General features: G+C 33.1%; 1 protein-coding gene across 7 annotated transcripts in view; it reads right to left on the bottom strand.

Moving 5' to 3' along the window:
- Window positions 1–19,921, bottom strand: part of LOC125061117 (cell wall protein IFF6-like) — a 73,475-nt gene that overhangs the window by 17,705 nt on the left and 35,849 nt on the right. For 2 of the 7 annotated variants that reach the window (XM_047666353.1, XM_047666340.1), the window contains exon 1: window positions 7,587–7,650. In XM_047666353.1, the coding sequence (XP_047522309.1) occupies window positions 7,587–7,619 (33 nt within the window). In that variant the 5' untranslated portion in view covers window positions 7,620–7,650. Of the gene's footprint in view, window positions 1–3,106; window positions 3,986–5,650; window positions 5,679–7,586; window positions 7,673–19,921 lie in introns of those variants that run through there. The other 5 variants (XM_047666347.1, XM_047666346.1, XM_047666350.1 and 2 more) reach the window with 4 other exon arrangements.

Here is a 19,921-nt window from a genome sequence, read left to right as displayed (position 1 = left end):
AGTCTGCATACTTTTTCCTTAAGGCCTGGAGTCTGGCGGAAAAACGGACAAGCCCACCGAGGTAGCTTGTAATATTATAATAGAAAATAGATTTTCTAAACTGGACGAATCCAGTGTAGATACAGGTCTGGATCCTGGAGTGACCGAAAAAGAATGCGATTGGGAAAAAAATGCAAACAAAAGGAAAAGAATATTCCATCACATAATGAGTCGGAACTAATAAAAGGACAATGATTTTTCGTGCCAAATACCGGAAATTGAAATTCCCTCAATATAACGTAAAAGACTACTGCAGAAGAAGATGGGACTTCATATTATTTTTTGAAAAACCTATCGGACCGTGTGATGCTGTACTTAAACATTATAAATTCTATTATGATTTCTGGGTGCATTCCCAAGTTTTGGAATAGTCAATCTATTATCCCTATTTTAAAAGACAATAAACCAGCCGATGATCCTTCTTCTTATAGAAATATTGTGCTTTCTGCTGTTTTAATTAATGAAAACAGCAGAACATCTAGTAAAAATCCCACATATTTTTTGTTTCGTGCAGCTTCTCTATACATTATTATCTATTATAACCTTACGGCCTTACTAATAAAGATTTATGCACATCGTATAAGCCTGTTATAAGAAAAATGTTACTAATAATGTCTGAATTGACAAGGTTGATGTATACTGCTGTTATAACAAGTGTCTGGTTTGTATGAAGACTTGTACAATGCTTATACAACGCAGAGGCCTAGTTTAACGGGTGTATAAGACAAAAATTGCGTAATTTCATCTGATTTCGCGTTTGACAGCATTTTTTGACTGTTTAGTTCAAGGAAAGATTTAAGTTAGTAAATATTTGTGTTTGTTGAAAATAGATTTTATAGATCAAATAGAAGATTTAGATAATATTGATATGCAGCTAATACATACGATTGAAGATTTGCCGCCTCCAAGGAAAGTCAAAGAGCATACCAAACTCGGTGCAATCCGTTATTACTTTCGCATGGCGATTTCAAAACAAAATACCGCTTTTCAAAGAAGTATGTTATGAAGATCTGTGACAGAGTGCGAGCTGATGTCGAAAAGAGTACTAGAGGTGGAGGGTTTTCGATTTAGGTGTCTTCTTCATGGCTTCTCAGTGTCATTAGAAAATGCCAAATTATATATAGTAGCACTGGCAATCCTCCACAATATTGCTATTGATATCAAAGAAGACCTGGATGTTACGTTTGATGACTGAGACTGAGAATGCTCCAGAAGAACCAAGGCCAACCTAGACGCCCCCAAGCAATCTGGCTAGACAAGCTGCTAGAGCTGCTTTTATTGAAACATATTTTTAAGGCTGTTTTATTTACATAGGTGTGGATAGTTAAGGACTTGAAATAAATAAAAAGTTATATTTCATTTAAAACGGGGGTTTAATTTTTTTTATAAGTATATAATTATTTATTTAATTGCTGCTGTAACAATTTGAGCCTTAGAAGATGCATCTGTCTAGCCCTTTCGTGAGCTTCGGCGAGTCGCTTCTGTTTGAGCCTAAAAAATTATTTAAGTATGATCGTTGAGGGATTTTGAATGAAATAGTCCTTTCTCTATCACATTGATACTAACCTCTTCTAACTTTTGTACTGCAGAACGCGGCTTTTTATGTAAAATTCTAGTCCTCTTTGTCTGAGGTTTTGGAGTTTCTATTAGCTGCAAATAATAAAATGTTATTAGTATATTGAGTAAATGTGTATATAATTGCTTTGGTTGATAAAATAAATACAACTTACATTAGAATTATGAGTCGTATCAAAATTATTAAATCAAACGTCAATCAAACACGGCGGGTTGCCAGGGTAACAATAAATAAGGGTCGTTTTGTTATTCAACCAATACACATCGATTATTGGTCAAAGAGGAGTTTATGCCCTATACAAGCTCTATTCACTGAATTACTATCACCTTGTCATAACGCATGTATAGTGATTTTTTATTAGTAAGACCGTTAATGTGTAAATATAATTATTTTTTAATATCTAATAAAAACCTAAATAAATAAATTAGAGTTAGTAATAAAGAGAGCTATGTTTTTAAAGTCATTTTTCCTCGCAACTCCCATAAAATACCTAATAGGTACCCAAGATCCTTTATGAAGGTTATGTTGACCAGTGTTAAAGTACAAAGAGCAGTGTTGACCTAGGTGGCTAACTCTCATCCCTGAGGTCGTAAGTTCGATCCCGGCTGTGCACCAATGGTCTTTCTTTCTATGTGCACATTTGACATTCACTCAAACGGTGAATGTCAAATGTGACCCAAAAAGTCTACAGGGTGTGTCAGGCACAGAAGGCTGATCACCTCCTTGCCTATCAGATTTACAAATGATCATGAAATAGATACATAAACCTGAGGCCCAGACCTGAAAAGGTTGTAGCGCCACTGATTTATTTATTTTATCTTTATACTGACCAGTGTATGCATGTTAGTACCAATTGCAATATGGTCTCGTGCTTTTGAATAATTCTATATAAGTTTATGCATCAAAAGCTTGTTGTAGTCGCTATGCAATGATTGGCAACCTCGCCTAGGCGTCAGGTGCTAGGAAAATTTTTCAAAGCGATATCTCGGGGCGGTTTTCTTAACATTACCAATTACTAGGTAAATATTTGTTATTTTGATACAGCTTCTGACATCCATCATTGTTAATGCAGGATAATATGAAAGTTAAAACTAATTTATTTTCTTGGAAAAAAGGATTATAAATTAAACAAGATGTTTTCTTGATCAGAGGTGTAATCAAAATGAACAAGCAATATTAAAACTAAAACACGCCTTGTTCCGTTTGTAGCAGATAAGACATCTGCCGCGTAGTTGCCACTCAATAGATTTCAGGCGCTATGCACCAACAATCATCTAAATTTGTAATTATCACGAGAGTTACGGCTTTTCCTTAGCAATGATTTGTCTATTTACTTTAAGTGTCTTTGATATTACTTTTACAACGTAACTCTATATTTACGTCAAAACGTAGTGCATCTGTGTGAAAACAATGGTATGACATTAATGATTTAGACACTTTGGTTGAAATGTAGAGAAGTACATACAGTAAATTAAAAACAACACTCTTGCTTTATTCATTTTTTAATATTTTTGGTTCCATACATAGATTGATTTTGAGTATCCTTGCTTACTTATTAATATCGGTTTAGTAAAATCTAAATTGATTGCGAATGACTGCTGGCGTCTCTAAGTAGTTATTGAAGCAAATGCACAGTTTGCCCTTTGATTGCGGGTAAGCTACGATTCAGGGGATGACTGGTTCGATAAATGGAATTTGAAAGCATTATACAGATCTATAGATAGAAATCATGCAAAAATTTAGTTTACCTAAAAGAGCCAGGGCTAGTTCCTCTTGTGCTGGTTCCTGAGCATGAGCCTTAGCCTGATCCTGAGCATGATCCTGGCTGTGAGCATGATCCTGGGCGCTTGCCTGATCCTGAGCCTGAGCATGATGATGTGCCTGAGCATGATTTTGAACCTGAGCCTGAATCTGAGCCTGAGCATGATGATGTGCCTGAGCATGATTCAGAGCCTGCGCCTGATCCTGCGCCTGAGCATGACCCTGTCTGTGAGCATGATCCTGGGCCTCTGCCTGAGTTTTCACCTGAGCATGATCCTGTGCCTTTGCATGATCCTAAGCCTAAGCCTGATCCTGCGCCTGAGCATGATCCTGGGCCTAAGCATGATCGTGAGTCTGAGCGTGATTCTGAACCAGAGCCAGATCTAGTTTCTAACGTGTTTCCACTAGCTGAAGCGGAGTCAGAGCCAGATCCGTAGTTATAACTATAGCCAAGGTAGAACGGGGGAGTTCTAGGTGTATTCCCGGGGTAGAAGTTGTGTGGATACCCTTGGTATGCTAATGGTGTGTCAGCTGGTGCTGCTGCAGGAGGGTATGAAGTTGGAGGTACGTCTGGTGGTGGATTATAATAATTCTGAGGAATTGGTGCACCTGAAAAAAGAAACACGTAACTCTATTTGCTTATACGATAAAAAACTTTTTTTTTGCAGGTTTCAAAAGCCGCATCCACACCGAACGATCCAAAATGGATCGGCGATCCCGCGATCGAAGATCGTGATGCGTGGAGCGTGGATCGTACTAGGCCGATCCAACAGCAATCTTTTGCGATCCTGACTGGCTGCTCCATCACGATCCTGCCTCGCCATCCATAATGAATCAGATGAACTTTGTCTGCAGATCAATTTGACTTTTGTTCATCACAAATAGTAGGCAAACTAGTCGGTAGTTTGCTTACTATTTGTGTAATTTCATTAGGATCCCATAAACATTTATTCTCCCTATAAAGGGATTATAAACGAATAATCGCGTGCGGCACGTCCACACCGCCTGCATATTTGGATCGCGCTCATGCCGCGCGCAATCGGTTCGCGATGGATCGTTCGGTGTGGACGCGGCTGAACTCCTGTTAACGTTTAAAATAAAAAAAACATATTAACACGACGGCTATCAATGTTCTGGCAAGTAATTATTTATTATTTTTATATTAAAAAACTTAAGTGGAAAGGCCGGCCCAAACAGGATAATAAGAAAGGGACAAGAAAGACAGGTCAAGGCGCCTTCTTGGGCTGACGAGCTTAAAGAAGTTGGTGGGATACGATTAGGAGAAAAATGCACAAGATAGAGAGAGATGGAGCCAGTTGGAGGAGGCCTATACTCTAAAAGAGGTCCTTGAAAAAATTATTTTTGTATAAAATTTTAGCGTATCTTTTGTAAATATGGATTCATGTTTCAAAGAATTAATGTGGCTTAATTATTATTATATTCGTACAGACTACCTTATCGAAGTTTCGCTTCGAAATTCGCGCTAAGTCTCGACTATTAATTTATTAATCTAAGGCCCAATGAATATTGTATAAAGCTCTCAGCGATAGACGATTGTTGTTCAAGCATTTTATATTACATATTTAGAATTATATTTACTTGAAATACTGTAAAAGCTTGTTGTAAGTAATACTAATAGTCTCTAGATATTGCAATGTGAATTTTTACTTGACGATAGACGAAAATTAACAAGAAAGTATTAATTATATCTATTTTAACGCTATTTAGCATATAAAATATTTTTATGTAAAATTTAAGTACCTAGATTTTTTTAACTGTCATTTAAAAAAATATTTGAGTAGCCAATGACTTAACTTATGGGTTAGTGTCTGATACTCTGGTAAGTATATCAAATAAATTTAAATATTTAAAATATCACTAGTTACCGACTGACTGGTCTACATCAATCGTTGATCGCTCAGGCGGATAATTGACAATTGACATAAAATAAAATAAAAAATATGTTTATTATGGAACATAAGATACATGTATCACTTATTCCACGTCATTAAATTTGAATTTGTAGGCATCCCTACTCATCGGCAAAGAAGACAGAGGGTGTAGGCCGAGAGAAAAAGCCGGCGTAAAAAACTCTCGGTACTCCTTTAAAATAGCAAATCATCAAACAACACTTATTTTAAAACAAATATCGCAAATTAATTAGAACCTACCATACCTGGTACATTGAAATAATTGAACTATTTAATTTAAATAATTGAATTGTTCCCTAACTCTGGTAAAAATTATTTAAAAACACGAATAAATTTTATTTACCTTGCGGAACGGCATGAGCACGCAGTATCTGAAATAAATAACAATAATAATTGTAAAATTTTTCACAATAATACTATAGCATCGAAGTACAACATTAATCCTTTTCACAGTAAAGACAAAAAGTTTGATCAGCTTGCTTATAAACAAAGAATTCTTATATTTCAATTATTTTCTAAAATACTAAAAGAAAATATTGCCAACGCGATTATGCAATGGCCAATATCCAGTAACAAAATATCAACAATATCCAAAAATGTGTAGGGCCAGTGAATGAACTATTTTATGATATGGGTGTTGCTTAGAGGTCTTTACCTGCGTTTGGATTATCCATATAACATGTTATTCGATTACCAGGAAAACAATAAGTATTGATTTGAAAGGCACAGAATTGATAAAACAGGGAAACAGATAAATGCATCAGCCCGAATACTTTGAAACAAGCAAGCCTGATAATTTTTTTTTAGCCACATAAATCGTTAGAATTAAACTTATCTATTGACTTAGTTTTTATATAATTCCGAAAATTACATAACAAAATCCTTAGAAGATATTTTTTAGCCAATGTGGGACGGGATTGCTTGGCTCCATAAATTTAAGATTGAAGTAATATTATGTATAAGGTATTAAAAAAAGTTATTGAAGTGAAACTTCTGTAGGCGCATGAGGGTAATTTTTTTACGAATGAAACGCAATAATAATAATATTAGCGTCACGAAGATGTGCAGTGTTTTTATCGAAGAAGAGGGGGAGAGCAATTGAGACCGATTGAGAGAGAGTGAGAAAGGGCGAACGTAGCATGAAACAAATAGCCATGGAGCGAGAGTAGGGAGCAAGCAAGTGAGAAAGATCGAGAGAGAGAGTGAGATAGAGCGAACGTCGCATCACGCACAGTGCCATGGAGCGAGAGGTGGGAGAGAGCTATAGTGAGAAAGACTGAGAGAGAGAGAGAGAGAGTAAGGAAGATCGAGAAAAAAACACGCTATTGGTTGAGGTATTCGTTTAGTAGTTACATATTAGAACTTTAGATGGCAATTCTGTCGCGTAACTTCTTGTGCAATAAACGCAGATTTTTATTTATTTATAATATGATTAGCACGTATGCAGTGTGTAAACAGTGTGAATATACAAATACATTGAGTGATCATATTATACTTGTACATGATCACCTATTGGGGCTTTTACCTTAGTAATAATTAATTTACAAATAAGTTTCACTTCTGACATGTGTACTTTGTACGCACGCACTTTTTTTTCTCTTGTCTCGTTTGTTGTAACGTTATCAAAAAAAAATACATTGACAACAATGGCTACCTCCCATGTTAACATAAAGAGAAGATCATGGTGCATTTCATACGCTCATTCAGAAGCAAAATATATGACGAGAAATTTGAGAAGTACTTTCGAATGAAAAAACGAAACATTAAAAAAATGTTACATATTTTAGAACCCAAACTTAAACATGGAGATACAAATATTCGCAGTAGTATATATCTTATTTATAATTCCTGGTCGACTTAAATAATTATATAATATAGTATTGAGTTGTGCGTACTGCTTAGGTAGTCGGCACGCGCCGGGCGTAGGCCCGGTCTCGTGTAGGTGCGCTCATACACTGCCGTACTCCACTGCGCATCGGGCCGCGTGCGTAGACGCAGCGAGCACCGTGCTCGGTTGCGCGGAAAGCTGGCGCTAGCGCTAGCGTCGTGTGGTTGGCGTCATACTATTATAAGTGTCCCATACAAAACTGTCAACCGGACATAGACCCGGTTTTTCGCCCGGGCCTAGATCCGGCGAAAAACTGTCTCGTGGGCATGAGCTGTTATTGTAGTTCTTGTTTTGTCATATATTTAAAGTATTATATACATATTATTAAAAAATATATCGTTTCACGTTTATAAATATTACGAGATTAATTAATAAATATAAAATAACTTACGCTTAAAACGAAGAGCGCGAAAATGGAAATCATTTTGGCTATAGGACCGTGGTATCTGTTAGAGACCGTAACCCAAACTGATTTGATCACACTTATGTCGAGCTTTTATACGGACTTTGCGACAGAACAAACAAAATAAAATTTTAATATGCAATAAATTATCAATTACTGATTGAATGCTAAGTGTGCCTTCCGTTAGTCAAAACACACTTAAAGTACGTGTTGTTTCTGACTTTTTTTGGTATCTTGTCTCCAGGGAATACAAATATGTACGTTATACCAAACCGAGTTGTTGTTATATTTGTCTACCTTATTGATTCACTTATCTAAATATATATACCTATAGCAGTTCGTTTGTTTCGCTAAAACTCGAGAATGGCTGGACCGATTTGGCCAATTATGGTCTATAAATATTCGTGGAAGTACAGGGCAGGTTTAAGCAGTGGGAATCATAAATCATAAGTGAATAAGAGTAGCCTTCCGAAATTGGTGTTTCATAGCTGTAGTATCAGGTCCGATCTCTTTGTTTTACTCGTAATTTAAAAAATTGAATTAAGTATCGACACAAATATACGTAGGTGATACGAAGTTCACCGGGTCATCTGGTTAAACAATAAAAAAAATTGGTCCTCCAAATATTTTGTAAAATCGTTGTTAAGAAAAATTGGATAACAACTCTTCTGTTTCTTTTGGATCCTGACTGGAAATTTTGACATAAAAAGTATATAGATAAACTAATAATTAAAAGAAAAGCTAAAAAGTTTAGGCGATATCGCAGGAGACCGAGGTGGCAGCTATTTCGGACAAAGAATTAGTCTAGCTATTGAAAGGGGAACGCTGCCAGTCTACCTCGGGCTCTTTTTAACAATATATATGTTACATTTTATGATTTGAAGAAATTTCTTGTTAGTAGTCTTCATTACTGAAGGACGTGCCTGTGTTGAAAAGCCCTAACCGATACGTCGACTTGCAGTTTCCACACCGCTCACACAGCATTAGGGATGTTGTGACCTGAAGCACCGACTCCTCCAACCATCACGTCTCCATACCATTGCCACTTTGTCGAGACTGTGGTTCTCTCCTGGCAATATGGCCACAGTAGAACCCGTTTGTAAATGATAGTTCACAGTCTTGTGGTGATCTTTACTTGGTTGAGAATAGACTTCTTGGTTCTTCTTGCAATCCATGGTATATGCAACATTCTTCTTCAAGACTACATCTCGATTGCCTTTTTTTTTCGGTGCGGAAGAAGTTTATTTAGTAGAAGAAAAGTTTATGTTTCATAAAATTGTTTTATTTTCTTATAGATTTAAAAAAATCGTGAACAGCTTCATAGCTATTGGAAAGTTTCGGCGATGGAAACACATTAAACATTTTCATTGTTTTTATTATTTTTGTAAAAAAAATTAAAATATATAACATATTCTAAATATATACATATAAAAATAAACAAGTTATCAACCACTCAACAACCTTGAAAATCACATTTCAAAGTTGCCTTAAAGTGGTCGGTAATACCTGTGTACCCTTACTTAAATAAAAGGACAAAATAAAATGTGAATCAAAAATTTTTGATTTGTTTAAGTGTGCGTGACATGTTTAGGTGTGGATGCACTTGTGTGCGTGTATACAGTACACAATTTATTTTGCGGGCTACTCGATTGACGCAGTTGAATGGATCTGGTTAGCGCTGCTCCTCCTTTTTCCAGCTTATTTTCCTAGTAAAGTAAAGTAAAAAATCTTTTATATATAACATAATGTTCACTTATGACTGACAGTAAAGATTATTAAGTGTTGAAGAGAGCATAAATAAAGTAAAACGATCACTTGCAAGATACTTCCTGTCTCCGTCAACGTACATCAAAAACAATTCAACATTGTCTTTGGTTCGATATACATCCCAGAATTAAGAATTTGGCAAATCATTCCGACATCGAAAAGCTATGTTTCTTAAAGTTATTTCACAAGTTATTCGTAATAGATGACTTTAATAAGATTAATGACATATTATGTATAAAAATATAAACAATGCATAACAATAAACCTTTAACTAACTAACTAACTTAATTATAACAATAACCTAACTATAATATATAGTATAATAACCAACCATAGTACGAGTCCATTTAGGCAAGGCTCAAAAGATCCTGGCAGCGTTCCCCCTTTGTTTAGTCGTATTATACGTTATATATATACTAGCACACCGGCCAAGCGTTGCTGTGGCTAAGGTTTTTGTTATATTACAAAGCAGTAAACTATTCATGGATAACGGTAGGAGAACACCGTGCTTTATTGGTGGTTATGCCATTAAATTGTAGCTTATGTGAAACGTTGGAACTTTCAACACAGCGCCATCTGTTAGAATTGTGACTATTAAATAATAAAAAAATATTCTGCAATAAAATAATTTTGCGGGTATAAATTGAGATGTAAGCTATCCTATCTTTTAAGTTAGATCAAACTGCACACGGTGTGTAAATTTGATTGATATCGATTCGGTAGTTTAGGAGTCCATAGCGGAAAAGACCGTGACACGTAATGTATTGTATTAGGTCCTTACATATGAAATTGGCGTTTTGTATGGGAGGAACAAAAAGTCGAATATATTTAATTAATCAAAGTATGAACCATTGTTTTCTATGCACTTTTGCCATCTCATAGGTAGTTCATTGATCCCTTTACTAAAAAAAAAACAGTCGGACAGGAATCAATAAAATCTGTGAAGGCGATTTGGATTGCCCCATCAGAGTTAAATTTTTTCCCTTGCAAGAAGTTGTCCAAATTTAAAAAAAAAATTAATCTGTTGGAGCAAGGTCCGGGGAGTACGGATGATGTCTTAGACATTCCAATTGTAGCTCTTCTAATTTGGTAGGGCCGTCTGTTGTGCAGTGTGTGGTCTAGCGTTGTCGTGAAGTAGCAGTGGCGTGGAGCGATTGACCAGCCTAGGTTGTTTAGCCGCTAGCTTTTCCATCATGGTTTGCACTTGCTGACAATAGAAACGCACATCTTTTGACGTGGAAAAGATAATAATGGGGTGTCCAACGAAAAAAACATTGAAATTTCAAGAATGGCTTTTAAAAACCGTTAGATTTTTGATGGAACTTATACAATTTTTTTTTTTTTGTATTCTTAAAACAAGCAATAACTTTTGGTTAGGTTAGGTTAGGAATATTCCGACAGCTGTATTCTACAATCCATATTCTTATTCATTTATTTGTACAGTGTTATATTAGCATACTGGTATTATTGCAGTCAACGGTTATTCAAGCTCCATTTTTATGTAGGAACCTAAGGAGAAGAAGAATTATAAATGTTCCCAAGACGAGCTTATTAATACCCGTAATAAATATTTGGCATAAAAATAGGTTTGTTTTATTTTAGTACCACCAAAGATAATTAAAGTAAATAGATAAATCATTGCTAAGGCAAAGTTGTAACTCTCGTGACAATATAAAATTTTGACGATGGATGTCAGAAGCGGAATCAAAACACAAATATTCAAACTATAAAATATCGCTTTGAAAATCTTTCCTACGGCCTGCCTTGCGATTCTGTAACTCACTTTTCGAACTCTCACAGCGGTTTTCGCAGCGGCGGTCGCGCTCAAATCAGTCGTGAAGCAATCATTTTATGATTTGAGTAGTGAGTTCGAAAAGTGAGTTACAGAATCGCAAGGCTGATGCCTAGGCGAGGTTGCCAATCTTTGAATAGCGACAACAACACGCAAGTGCGGCAACGCCACAAACGTAGGTATATGATTAAGATGCGACACTTAAAGATTTATTGAATTATTAAAAAGTAACAATGACAGTAGTATGGATTCCCGGGCACTGCCTCACCCACTGCTTCGGTAAAAAAAGCAGTTTCGGAGGCAGCGCCCGCCTAAAAAAAAAAAAAAAAAAAAAAAAAAAAGTTTGTACTCTAACCCCACTAAACAGGACGTGCGGAGTCGAATGCACTCACTCCTGAACTGATAGCTCTAACCGTTCCAGAGATAGCTTTCCCAAAACCTTGCTAATTACTTACTAATCACCACCTTATCAGTTACTATTTCCTGCACGAAATCCCCACTCATTATCTAATTACTTAATGACTCAGTACGAATGCATCGTTATCTACTTTCCTACATTCACTAACCCGATCTATGGCTCTAAAAGAAAAATAGAATAATATAATATAATAAACTATATCTAACCTAACCTAACCTACGGGTCTAAGCAAACAACAATAAATATACCTACATTAACACCATTATCTATAATAAAATTAGATGTAAGGGTTACATATTTAAATAAAACATTTTTATTCCAGGTATTATTCTTTTATTTATATGTCCATTATATTTCTATACAAATTTACTAGCACCGTATCATTGTTCTCTGAGTCACACGTAAAATTTCTAAGGAAGTCTTCTAATCTCATCCCCCTGAACTTGTAATATATGTATACCAAACAGTACTCTCCGCACACCGCCGATAGGTAATCCTGAACCGTAAGGTTATTGTATCTCCACATGCAACAATTCCTCCTTAAAAATCCTTCTATTGCTTCAATAGGTTTACGTCCAAACGAATCAAAGTATTCCCCAACTCTTTCGACGTTTATATGAATAGCCACCCAATGAGACCCCGGCTGTGAATCAGGGTCAAGATTGCATATGATAAGTGCTGGCACCTGAGCATACATCGGCAATCGATTTGAAGGATATACGTTGCTCTGGAGGCTGGGATGTATTCTACGAAGACTCATTTGCACTTCTAGTGTGTTCATACTTTAATACGCGTTTACTCCCCTACTCTTTCACTCTTTTACTGACTACATTTATTACTATCAATTCATATTTATACCAATGTATTTAAACACACATAATATGATCTCAACATAAGTAATGAGTCTCTTTGTAAAAAAAGTAATGAAGGTAAATAAAAACCATGTCATATTCGATTACATTATATTTTATTATTCTTAATATCATAATAATTACATAAGTGATTGCTTAACTACTATAATCCACACATACATTTCTGTTCTTATCTATTTCTATAATATTTGAAAACTCTGCGTAAACTACACAGTTAATTGTTTCAGTCAATGCGCTCTCGAATCTTACTTCCATTCTTACACTACCATGGCGTACAAGATTCCAATGCACATTAGAGTTAGCCGACAAGTCAGGTGTTAAATCAAAAGCTAGTAAACAGTATCCATTTGAATATTGTTCCCTCGATATTCCATTACCTTCGTTAAGAAAATGTATACCGGTGCCTGAGTACAGGGTGTGGTATGCGCTAGTAAATACATCGTTTGGAAATGATGGTTGTAACGATTTTGAAGGTATCTGTTGACCATCTATATATAGGCTAAATGAGCAAATACCAAAATTTTCAAAGTTGAAAGGATTTTTAACATAACTACCGTTGAATGCTGTATTATTCACAAAACCTATAATACATCTCTTAGGAACCTGTCCTATAATATACTTCAAAAGTAATGAAGGTTAATAAAAACCTGATAAGGTTATTCGTTTATATTTTCATATTCGTAAATATATTTTATTGTTCTTAATATTATAATAATTATACGTATATGTGGTTGCTAAACTACTAGATACACACATTTCTGTTATTATCTATTTCAAAAATATTTAAAAAATGCAATGACTATTAAGATTGCAAAGGGTATTTAGAGTGCCCTTTGTATTTCTTATCCACATTTTACTGATAGGTATGGATACTTGTTCAAACATGCAGTCGAGTTGAATATCGTAACTAGATAATGATATCCATTACCAGTCTATATAACCCGATACTTGTAGAAAGATTTAGTATTGTGCTCTAAGTTCGACAAAAGTGAAGTGGTTGAAAGTTTGAAATAATAAACAACAATGGAGGTAAGTTATTTAAATTTTATAAATTTGGTTTCAGTAAATTCTTTAATAATTCCTATTTATTTTTTTAAACGCATTTTGATTTGTTTATGTTATATTTCAGTCTTCATACAACCTGAAAGATGTGGATAAATGTTTCAGACCATATAATTATTATAATTTATCTGATGATGAAGAAGAGGTTTTAAACATAACAGAAAATAAAAATGAGAAGACCAATCGTTTAGATGACTTTTTTCTTCAAGAACCTGACCGGAAGAAGAAAAAAACTAAACTTTCTTCAAGTGTTGGCCGTGCAGGGAAGGAGGGAAGCATTTCATATATATCGACTGATAAAGATGATGGAATGGACGCTGACATACTTGTTAAAATGGAATTATATAGTTTAAAAAAGTTGAAAGAAATCCCAGTGGCACAACATTGGAAAAATGCAGATATTCGTGTTAAATATTATATGAAAAACGATTCCAACATTGATGTTCAGATAAAGGATATTGTATACAACATAACAAAGGGGATATCCGAGGAAGATAGTGTAAAACGTTACAGTTTTAAAAATTAGTTTCATTTAGTTTCTTCATGCTTCAGATTTTAATACCATATGTTTATATAATTAAGTAATGTTTCAGTTTTCCATTAGTATAAATACTATGTTGCATTGTACAAAGTCAATCATTGTGCTTTTTGTTGAAGACCTTTGCGCATTAAGGTTAAAAGTGTGAGACAAAAAACAGTTGTGAAACAAATACATATATACAATGTCTCAAGAATGTGTTAGTGTTTTTTTTGATGAAATGGATCATGAATTTGAAAGCTTATCCATTGATACAATTGAACTTTTCAACGTTTGTGATGAAATAGAAAGAAATGATTTAAATCACCCATTTTATGATCAAAGAATGATGGTGCTATGTGATGAATTCGATGGGAAACTGTGAGTATATTTAATAATCATATTTTCTATATATATTTAATTTTTTTTTTTTTATTTCTCTATTCGCATTTCTAACAGTTAAATATAATAAAATTTTATTCGACAGGGTTGATCAAATGGGTCGTGGAACTAAAAGGAAAGCAGCTGTTGATATTAACTCTGCTGACATCAAAAGAATAAAATCTGGATCGAACATGGATCTTTCACGGTCTTCACAAGAGCAATCAACATCGAATGAAGGTAATAATTTTAACATGAAATTTTGCTGTATTTGTAATAGAAATGTTTCCAAAAAATATTTCGCTAATCATCTAAGGAGCAATGCACATAAAAATAATGTAAATAAAAAACAACATTCAATAAAACCCAATGTTAAGATAATTGAGACTGCGTTCGGTAATAGAATAATAACCTATAGAGTAACTTCAGAAAATCAAAATGATTTACAGTTTGAGACACCAGAGTTATTTCTTGCATCTGTCAAAGATACAATATTTACAATAATAAATAAATCTATAGAAGATCATACAATTTTAAAAATAAATTTCATTTTATATGGTGACTTTGTTCAGGGGACAAAAAACATTAACAACACTTTTGATTTCCAATCAATGAATTTTATTGTTTGTATTGGTGATGATTTAAATATATTTTATACAACTCTCACGAAATCTCTAATAAACTATATAAATTCATTCGAGAGAAAGGATAGTGGGTGGAGTCTGAAAAAATTTTTACATTTGGATATGAATTTAAATCAATTTAACCCTTTAAGAGGAAAATCCTTTATTGAGTTACCACATGATATAAAAATAAAAAAAGCTGTAATAAATGTTAAAAACACTGATGATGCCTGTTTTAAGTGGGCACTGTTATCTGCTTTATTTCCAATTCATAAAAATTCGGATAGAGTATCATCATACACCAAATACAGTCATAAATTAAAGTTCGGTAATATTAAATTTCCAGTCAAATTAAAGGATATACACAAAATTGAAAGTCTTAATAATATAAGCATTAATGTTTTTGGGTTAGAATATAATGAACAAAGAAAAAAGCATTGTATTGTTGGGCCATTGTATTTTACAAAGAATAAAATGCAGACTCATATAAATTTACTATATTTGACACAGGGTAAAATCGGTCATTATTGTTATATAAAAAATATGTCACGATTAATAAGTAGTCAAGTTTCGAAATCCAAGGAAGCTATATATCTATGTGACTTTTGTTTACAATATTTTTCAACATCTGAACGTTTAAATAACCATCAAAAAAATGATTGCAGACATATTTGTACACAAATACCAAGCGTAGATAAAAATAAAAAAAATTGGTGGGGCGATATTGTATCTGAAAATAAATTAAGTTTTGATAATTTTAAACCCATTTTCAAACATTGAATTAAATTTCGATAATGAATAATATATTTGGATTTATTTTTTAAGTTTGGAATCAATCTAATTTCCTTAGCGTCCCCAACTGGTATATTTTCTGGACAAAGAGGTAAATCTGAATGTTTATCATGTAAATCCACCGGATACTCCAGATCTACTTCTAAGATAAAACCTATATCTGATGAACAACTAACATTAAAATCTGTATCAGCACTAACCCACTCAAAACCACCTGTAGGTAGATATTGTGACATTGCCCAACCATATAGATTATTGGCATCGAAATACATTAAGAATGACTCTTTATCTTTCGCATTATAGTCAGACATGTAAACATTATTTGCTTTTGCATAGCGAGTGCTACATTGCGAAACACCACCACGAATTCCTGATTTAATAAAAGCAATCATATCTATATCAGAAAGTAATTCAATCTCTGTTTTAGTATGTTTTAACATAGCATCCCAACTTAATCCAGGTGCTGTATAGTAATGAGCCGGGTCTAAATCGTACGTTTTAATGCAAACACGCCTAAAATTTTCAAAAATATCTGCTAACAATAAAACATCAGTTTTTAAATAAAGATTTGAATAATCCAACATATTTTTACAATTGAAATGATTCCAAACATCTTTGGCATGGTTGTAATCTTCATTAGAAATAATGGAATCTGTGAGACTACTGTAAAAGTGTGGAAGATCTGGAAGTTGATTGTAGTTTAATGTATCAAAATCTTTAATAAATTCATATGGAAATACACCTTTTTTAGTCAGCCGTTTAAAGTCTTCTGAATTGGGAAAGCATTTTGATAATTCATTAAAATTATTTTTTGTTAAATTTTTTGCTAAAGTATCTAAGCTACTGGGTAAAAATTTTAGGGAATCCACAAAACGTAAAGTTACATTACTGTTATTGATTTTAAGAACCTTTGAAAATGATATGTATTTTTCTTTGTTTTGTGGGAGAACTTCTACCTGACCTTCATCAAAGTTTAAGGCATGTACGATAAAATGTGCATCATAATGGCTTAAATTGTGCAAGAAGACTGGTATAGTGTAAGGTACTCTAAATTTTTCTGAACAAACTTTATGTATGACCCCAACAAATTCCCCAGTAAACCAATCGTGGTAAATCATTGAATTCCCACACAAAATTTTATTACAAATATAACAATGAATAGATTTGCTAACTATATCTTGCTGAATTGGTGATATTTTATTAGCAACTTTTTGGAAACCAATTTTTTTAACAATTGTTGTCAAATTATCTTTCAGGGTTTCCATAAATTTTAAAGCACAGTTTTCACCAGTATATGTTACATATTTAGACAATTTATCATCGTATGAGCATTTAATGTAGTATCCAAAACTATACACATTATGTTTTTGTACATTTATTGTATGTGATTTTGAAGGATCGTTTGAACATGATGCTAAGGGACTTAAAAAAGCCTCAAAATCCGCATATATAACAAAAGGTAACATCAATTTACGTTGAAATTTATCAAAACTTAATTTATTTTCAGATACAATATCGCCCCACCAATTTTTTTTATTTTTATCTACGCTTGGTATTTGTGTACAAATATGTCTGCAATCATTTTTTTGATGGTTATTTAAACGTTCAGATGTTGAAAAATATTGTAAACAAAAGTCACATAGATATATAGCTTCCTTGGATTTCGAAACTTGACTACTTATTAATCGTGACATATTTTTTATATAACAATAATGACCGATTTTACCCTGTGTCAAATATAGTAAATTTATATGAGTCTGCATTTTATTCTTTGTAAAATACAATGGCCCAACAATACAATGCTTTTTTCTTTGTTCATTATATTCTAACCCAAAAACATTAATGCTTATATTATTAAGACTTTCAATTTTGTGTATATCCTTTAATTTGACTGGAAATTTAATATTACCGAACTTTAATTTATGACTGTATTTGGTGTATGATGATACTCTATCCGAATTTTTATGAATTGGAAATAAAGCAGATAACAGTGCCCACTTAAAACAGGCATCATCAGTGTTTTTAACATTTATCACAGCTTTTTTTATTTTTATATCATGTGGTAACTCAATAAAGGATTTTCCTCTTAAAGGGTTAAATTGATTTAAATTCATATCCAAATGTAAAATTTTTTTCAGACTCCACCCACTATCCTTTCTCTCGAATGAATTTATATAGTTTATTAGAGATTTCGTGAGAGTTGTATAAAATATATTTAAATCATCACCAATACAAACAATAAAATTCATTGATTGGAAATCAAAAGTGTTGTTAATGTTTTTTGTCCCCTGAACAAAGTCACCATATAAAATGAAATTTATTTTTAAAATTGTATGATCTTCTATAGATTTATTTATTATTGTAAATATTGTATCTTTGACAGATGCAAGAAATAACTCTGGTGTCTCAAACTGTAAATCATTTTGATTTTCTGAAGTTACTCTATAGGTTATTATTCTATTACCGAACGCAGTCTCAATTATCTTAACATTGGGTTTTATTGAATGTTGTTTTTTATTTACATTATTTTTATGTGCATTGCTCCTTAGATGATTAGCGAAATATTTTTTGGAAACATTTCTATTACAAATACAGCAAAATTTCATGTTAAAATTATTACCTTCATTCGATGTTGATTGCTCTTGTGAAGACCGTGAAAGATCCATGTTCGATCCAGATTTTATTCTTTTGATGTCAGCAGAGTTAATATCAACAGCTGCTTTCCTTTTAGTTCCACGACCCATTTGATCAACCCTGTCGAATAAAATTTTATTATATTTAACTGTTAGAAATGCGAATAGAGAAATAAAAAAAAAAAAATTAAATATATATAGAAAATATGATTATTAAATATACTCACAGTTTCCCATCGAATTCATCACATAGCACCATCATTCTTTGATCATAAAATGGGTGATTTAAATCATTTCTTTCTATTTCATCACAAACGTTGAAAAGTTCAATTGTATCAATGGATAAGCTTTCAAATTCATGATCCATTTCATCAAAAAAAACACTAACACATTCTTGAGACATTGTATATATGTATTTGTTTCACAACTGTTTTTTGTCTCACACTTTTAACCTTAATGCGCAAAGGTCTTCAACAAAAAGCACAATGATTGACTTTGTACAATGCAACATAGTATTTATACTAATGGAAAACTGAAACATTACTTAATTATATAAACATATGGTATTAAAATCTGAAGCATGAAGAAACTAAATGAAACTAATTTTTAAAACTGTAACGTTTTACACTATCTTCCTCGGATATCCCCTTTGTTATGTTGTATACAATATCCTTTATCTGAACATCAATGTTGGAATCGTTTTTCATATAATATTTAACACGAATATCTGCATTTTTCCAATGTTGTGCCACTGGGATTTCTTTCAACTTTTTTAAACTATATAATTCCATTTTAACAAGTATGTCAGCGTCCATTCCATCATCTTTATCAGTCGATATATATGAAATGCTTCCCTCCTTCCCTGCACGGCCAACACTTGAAGAAAGTTTAGTTTTTTTCTTCTTCCGGTCAGGTTCTTGAAGAAAAAAGTCATCTAAACGATTGGTCTTCTCATTTTTATTTTCTGTTATGTTTAAAACCTCTTCTTCATCATCAGATAAATTATAATAATTATATGGTCTGAAACATTTATCCACATCTTTCAGGTTGTATGAAGACTGAAATATAACATAAACAAATCAAAATGCGTTTAAAAAAATAAATAGGAATTATTAAAGAATTTACTGAAACCAAATTTATAAAATTTAAATAACTTACCTCCATTGTTGTTTATTATTTCAAACTTTCAACCACTTCACTTTTGTCGAACTTAGAGCACAATACTAAATCTTTCTACAAGTATCGGGTTATATAGACTGGTAATGGATATCATTATCTAGTTACGATATTCAACTCGACTGCATGTTTGAACAAGTATCCATACCTATCAGTAAAATGTGGATAAGAAATACAAAGGGCACTCTAAATACCCTTTGCAATCTTAATAGTCATTGCATTTTTTAAATATTTTTGAAATAGATAATAACAGAAATGTGTGTATCTAGTAGTTTAGCAACCACATATAC

Source organism: Pieris napi, chromosome 23 (genome assembly GCF_905475465.1).
Source record: "Pieris napi chromosome 23, ilPieNapi1.2, whole genome shotgun sequence".
In the NCBI taxonomy this organism is placed as follows: domain Eukaryota; kingdom Metazoa; phylum Arthropoda; class Insecta; order Lepidoptera; family Pieridae; genus Pieris; species Pieris napi.
Note: the sequence above shows the minus strand (reverse complement) of the source record. Positions and strands in the feature narration are given on the sequence as shown.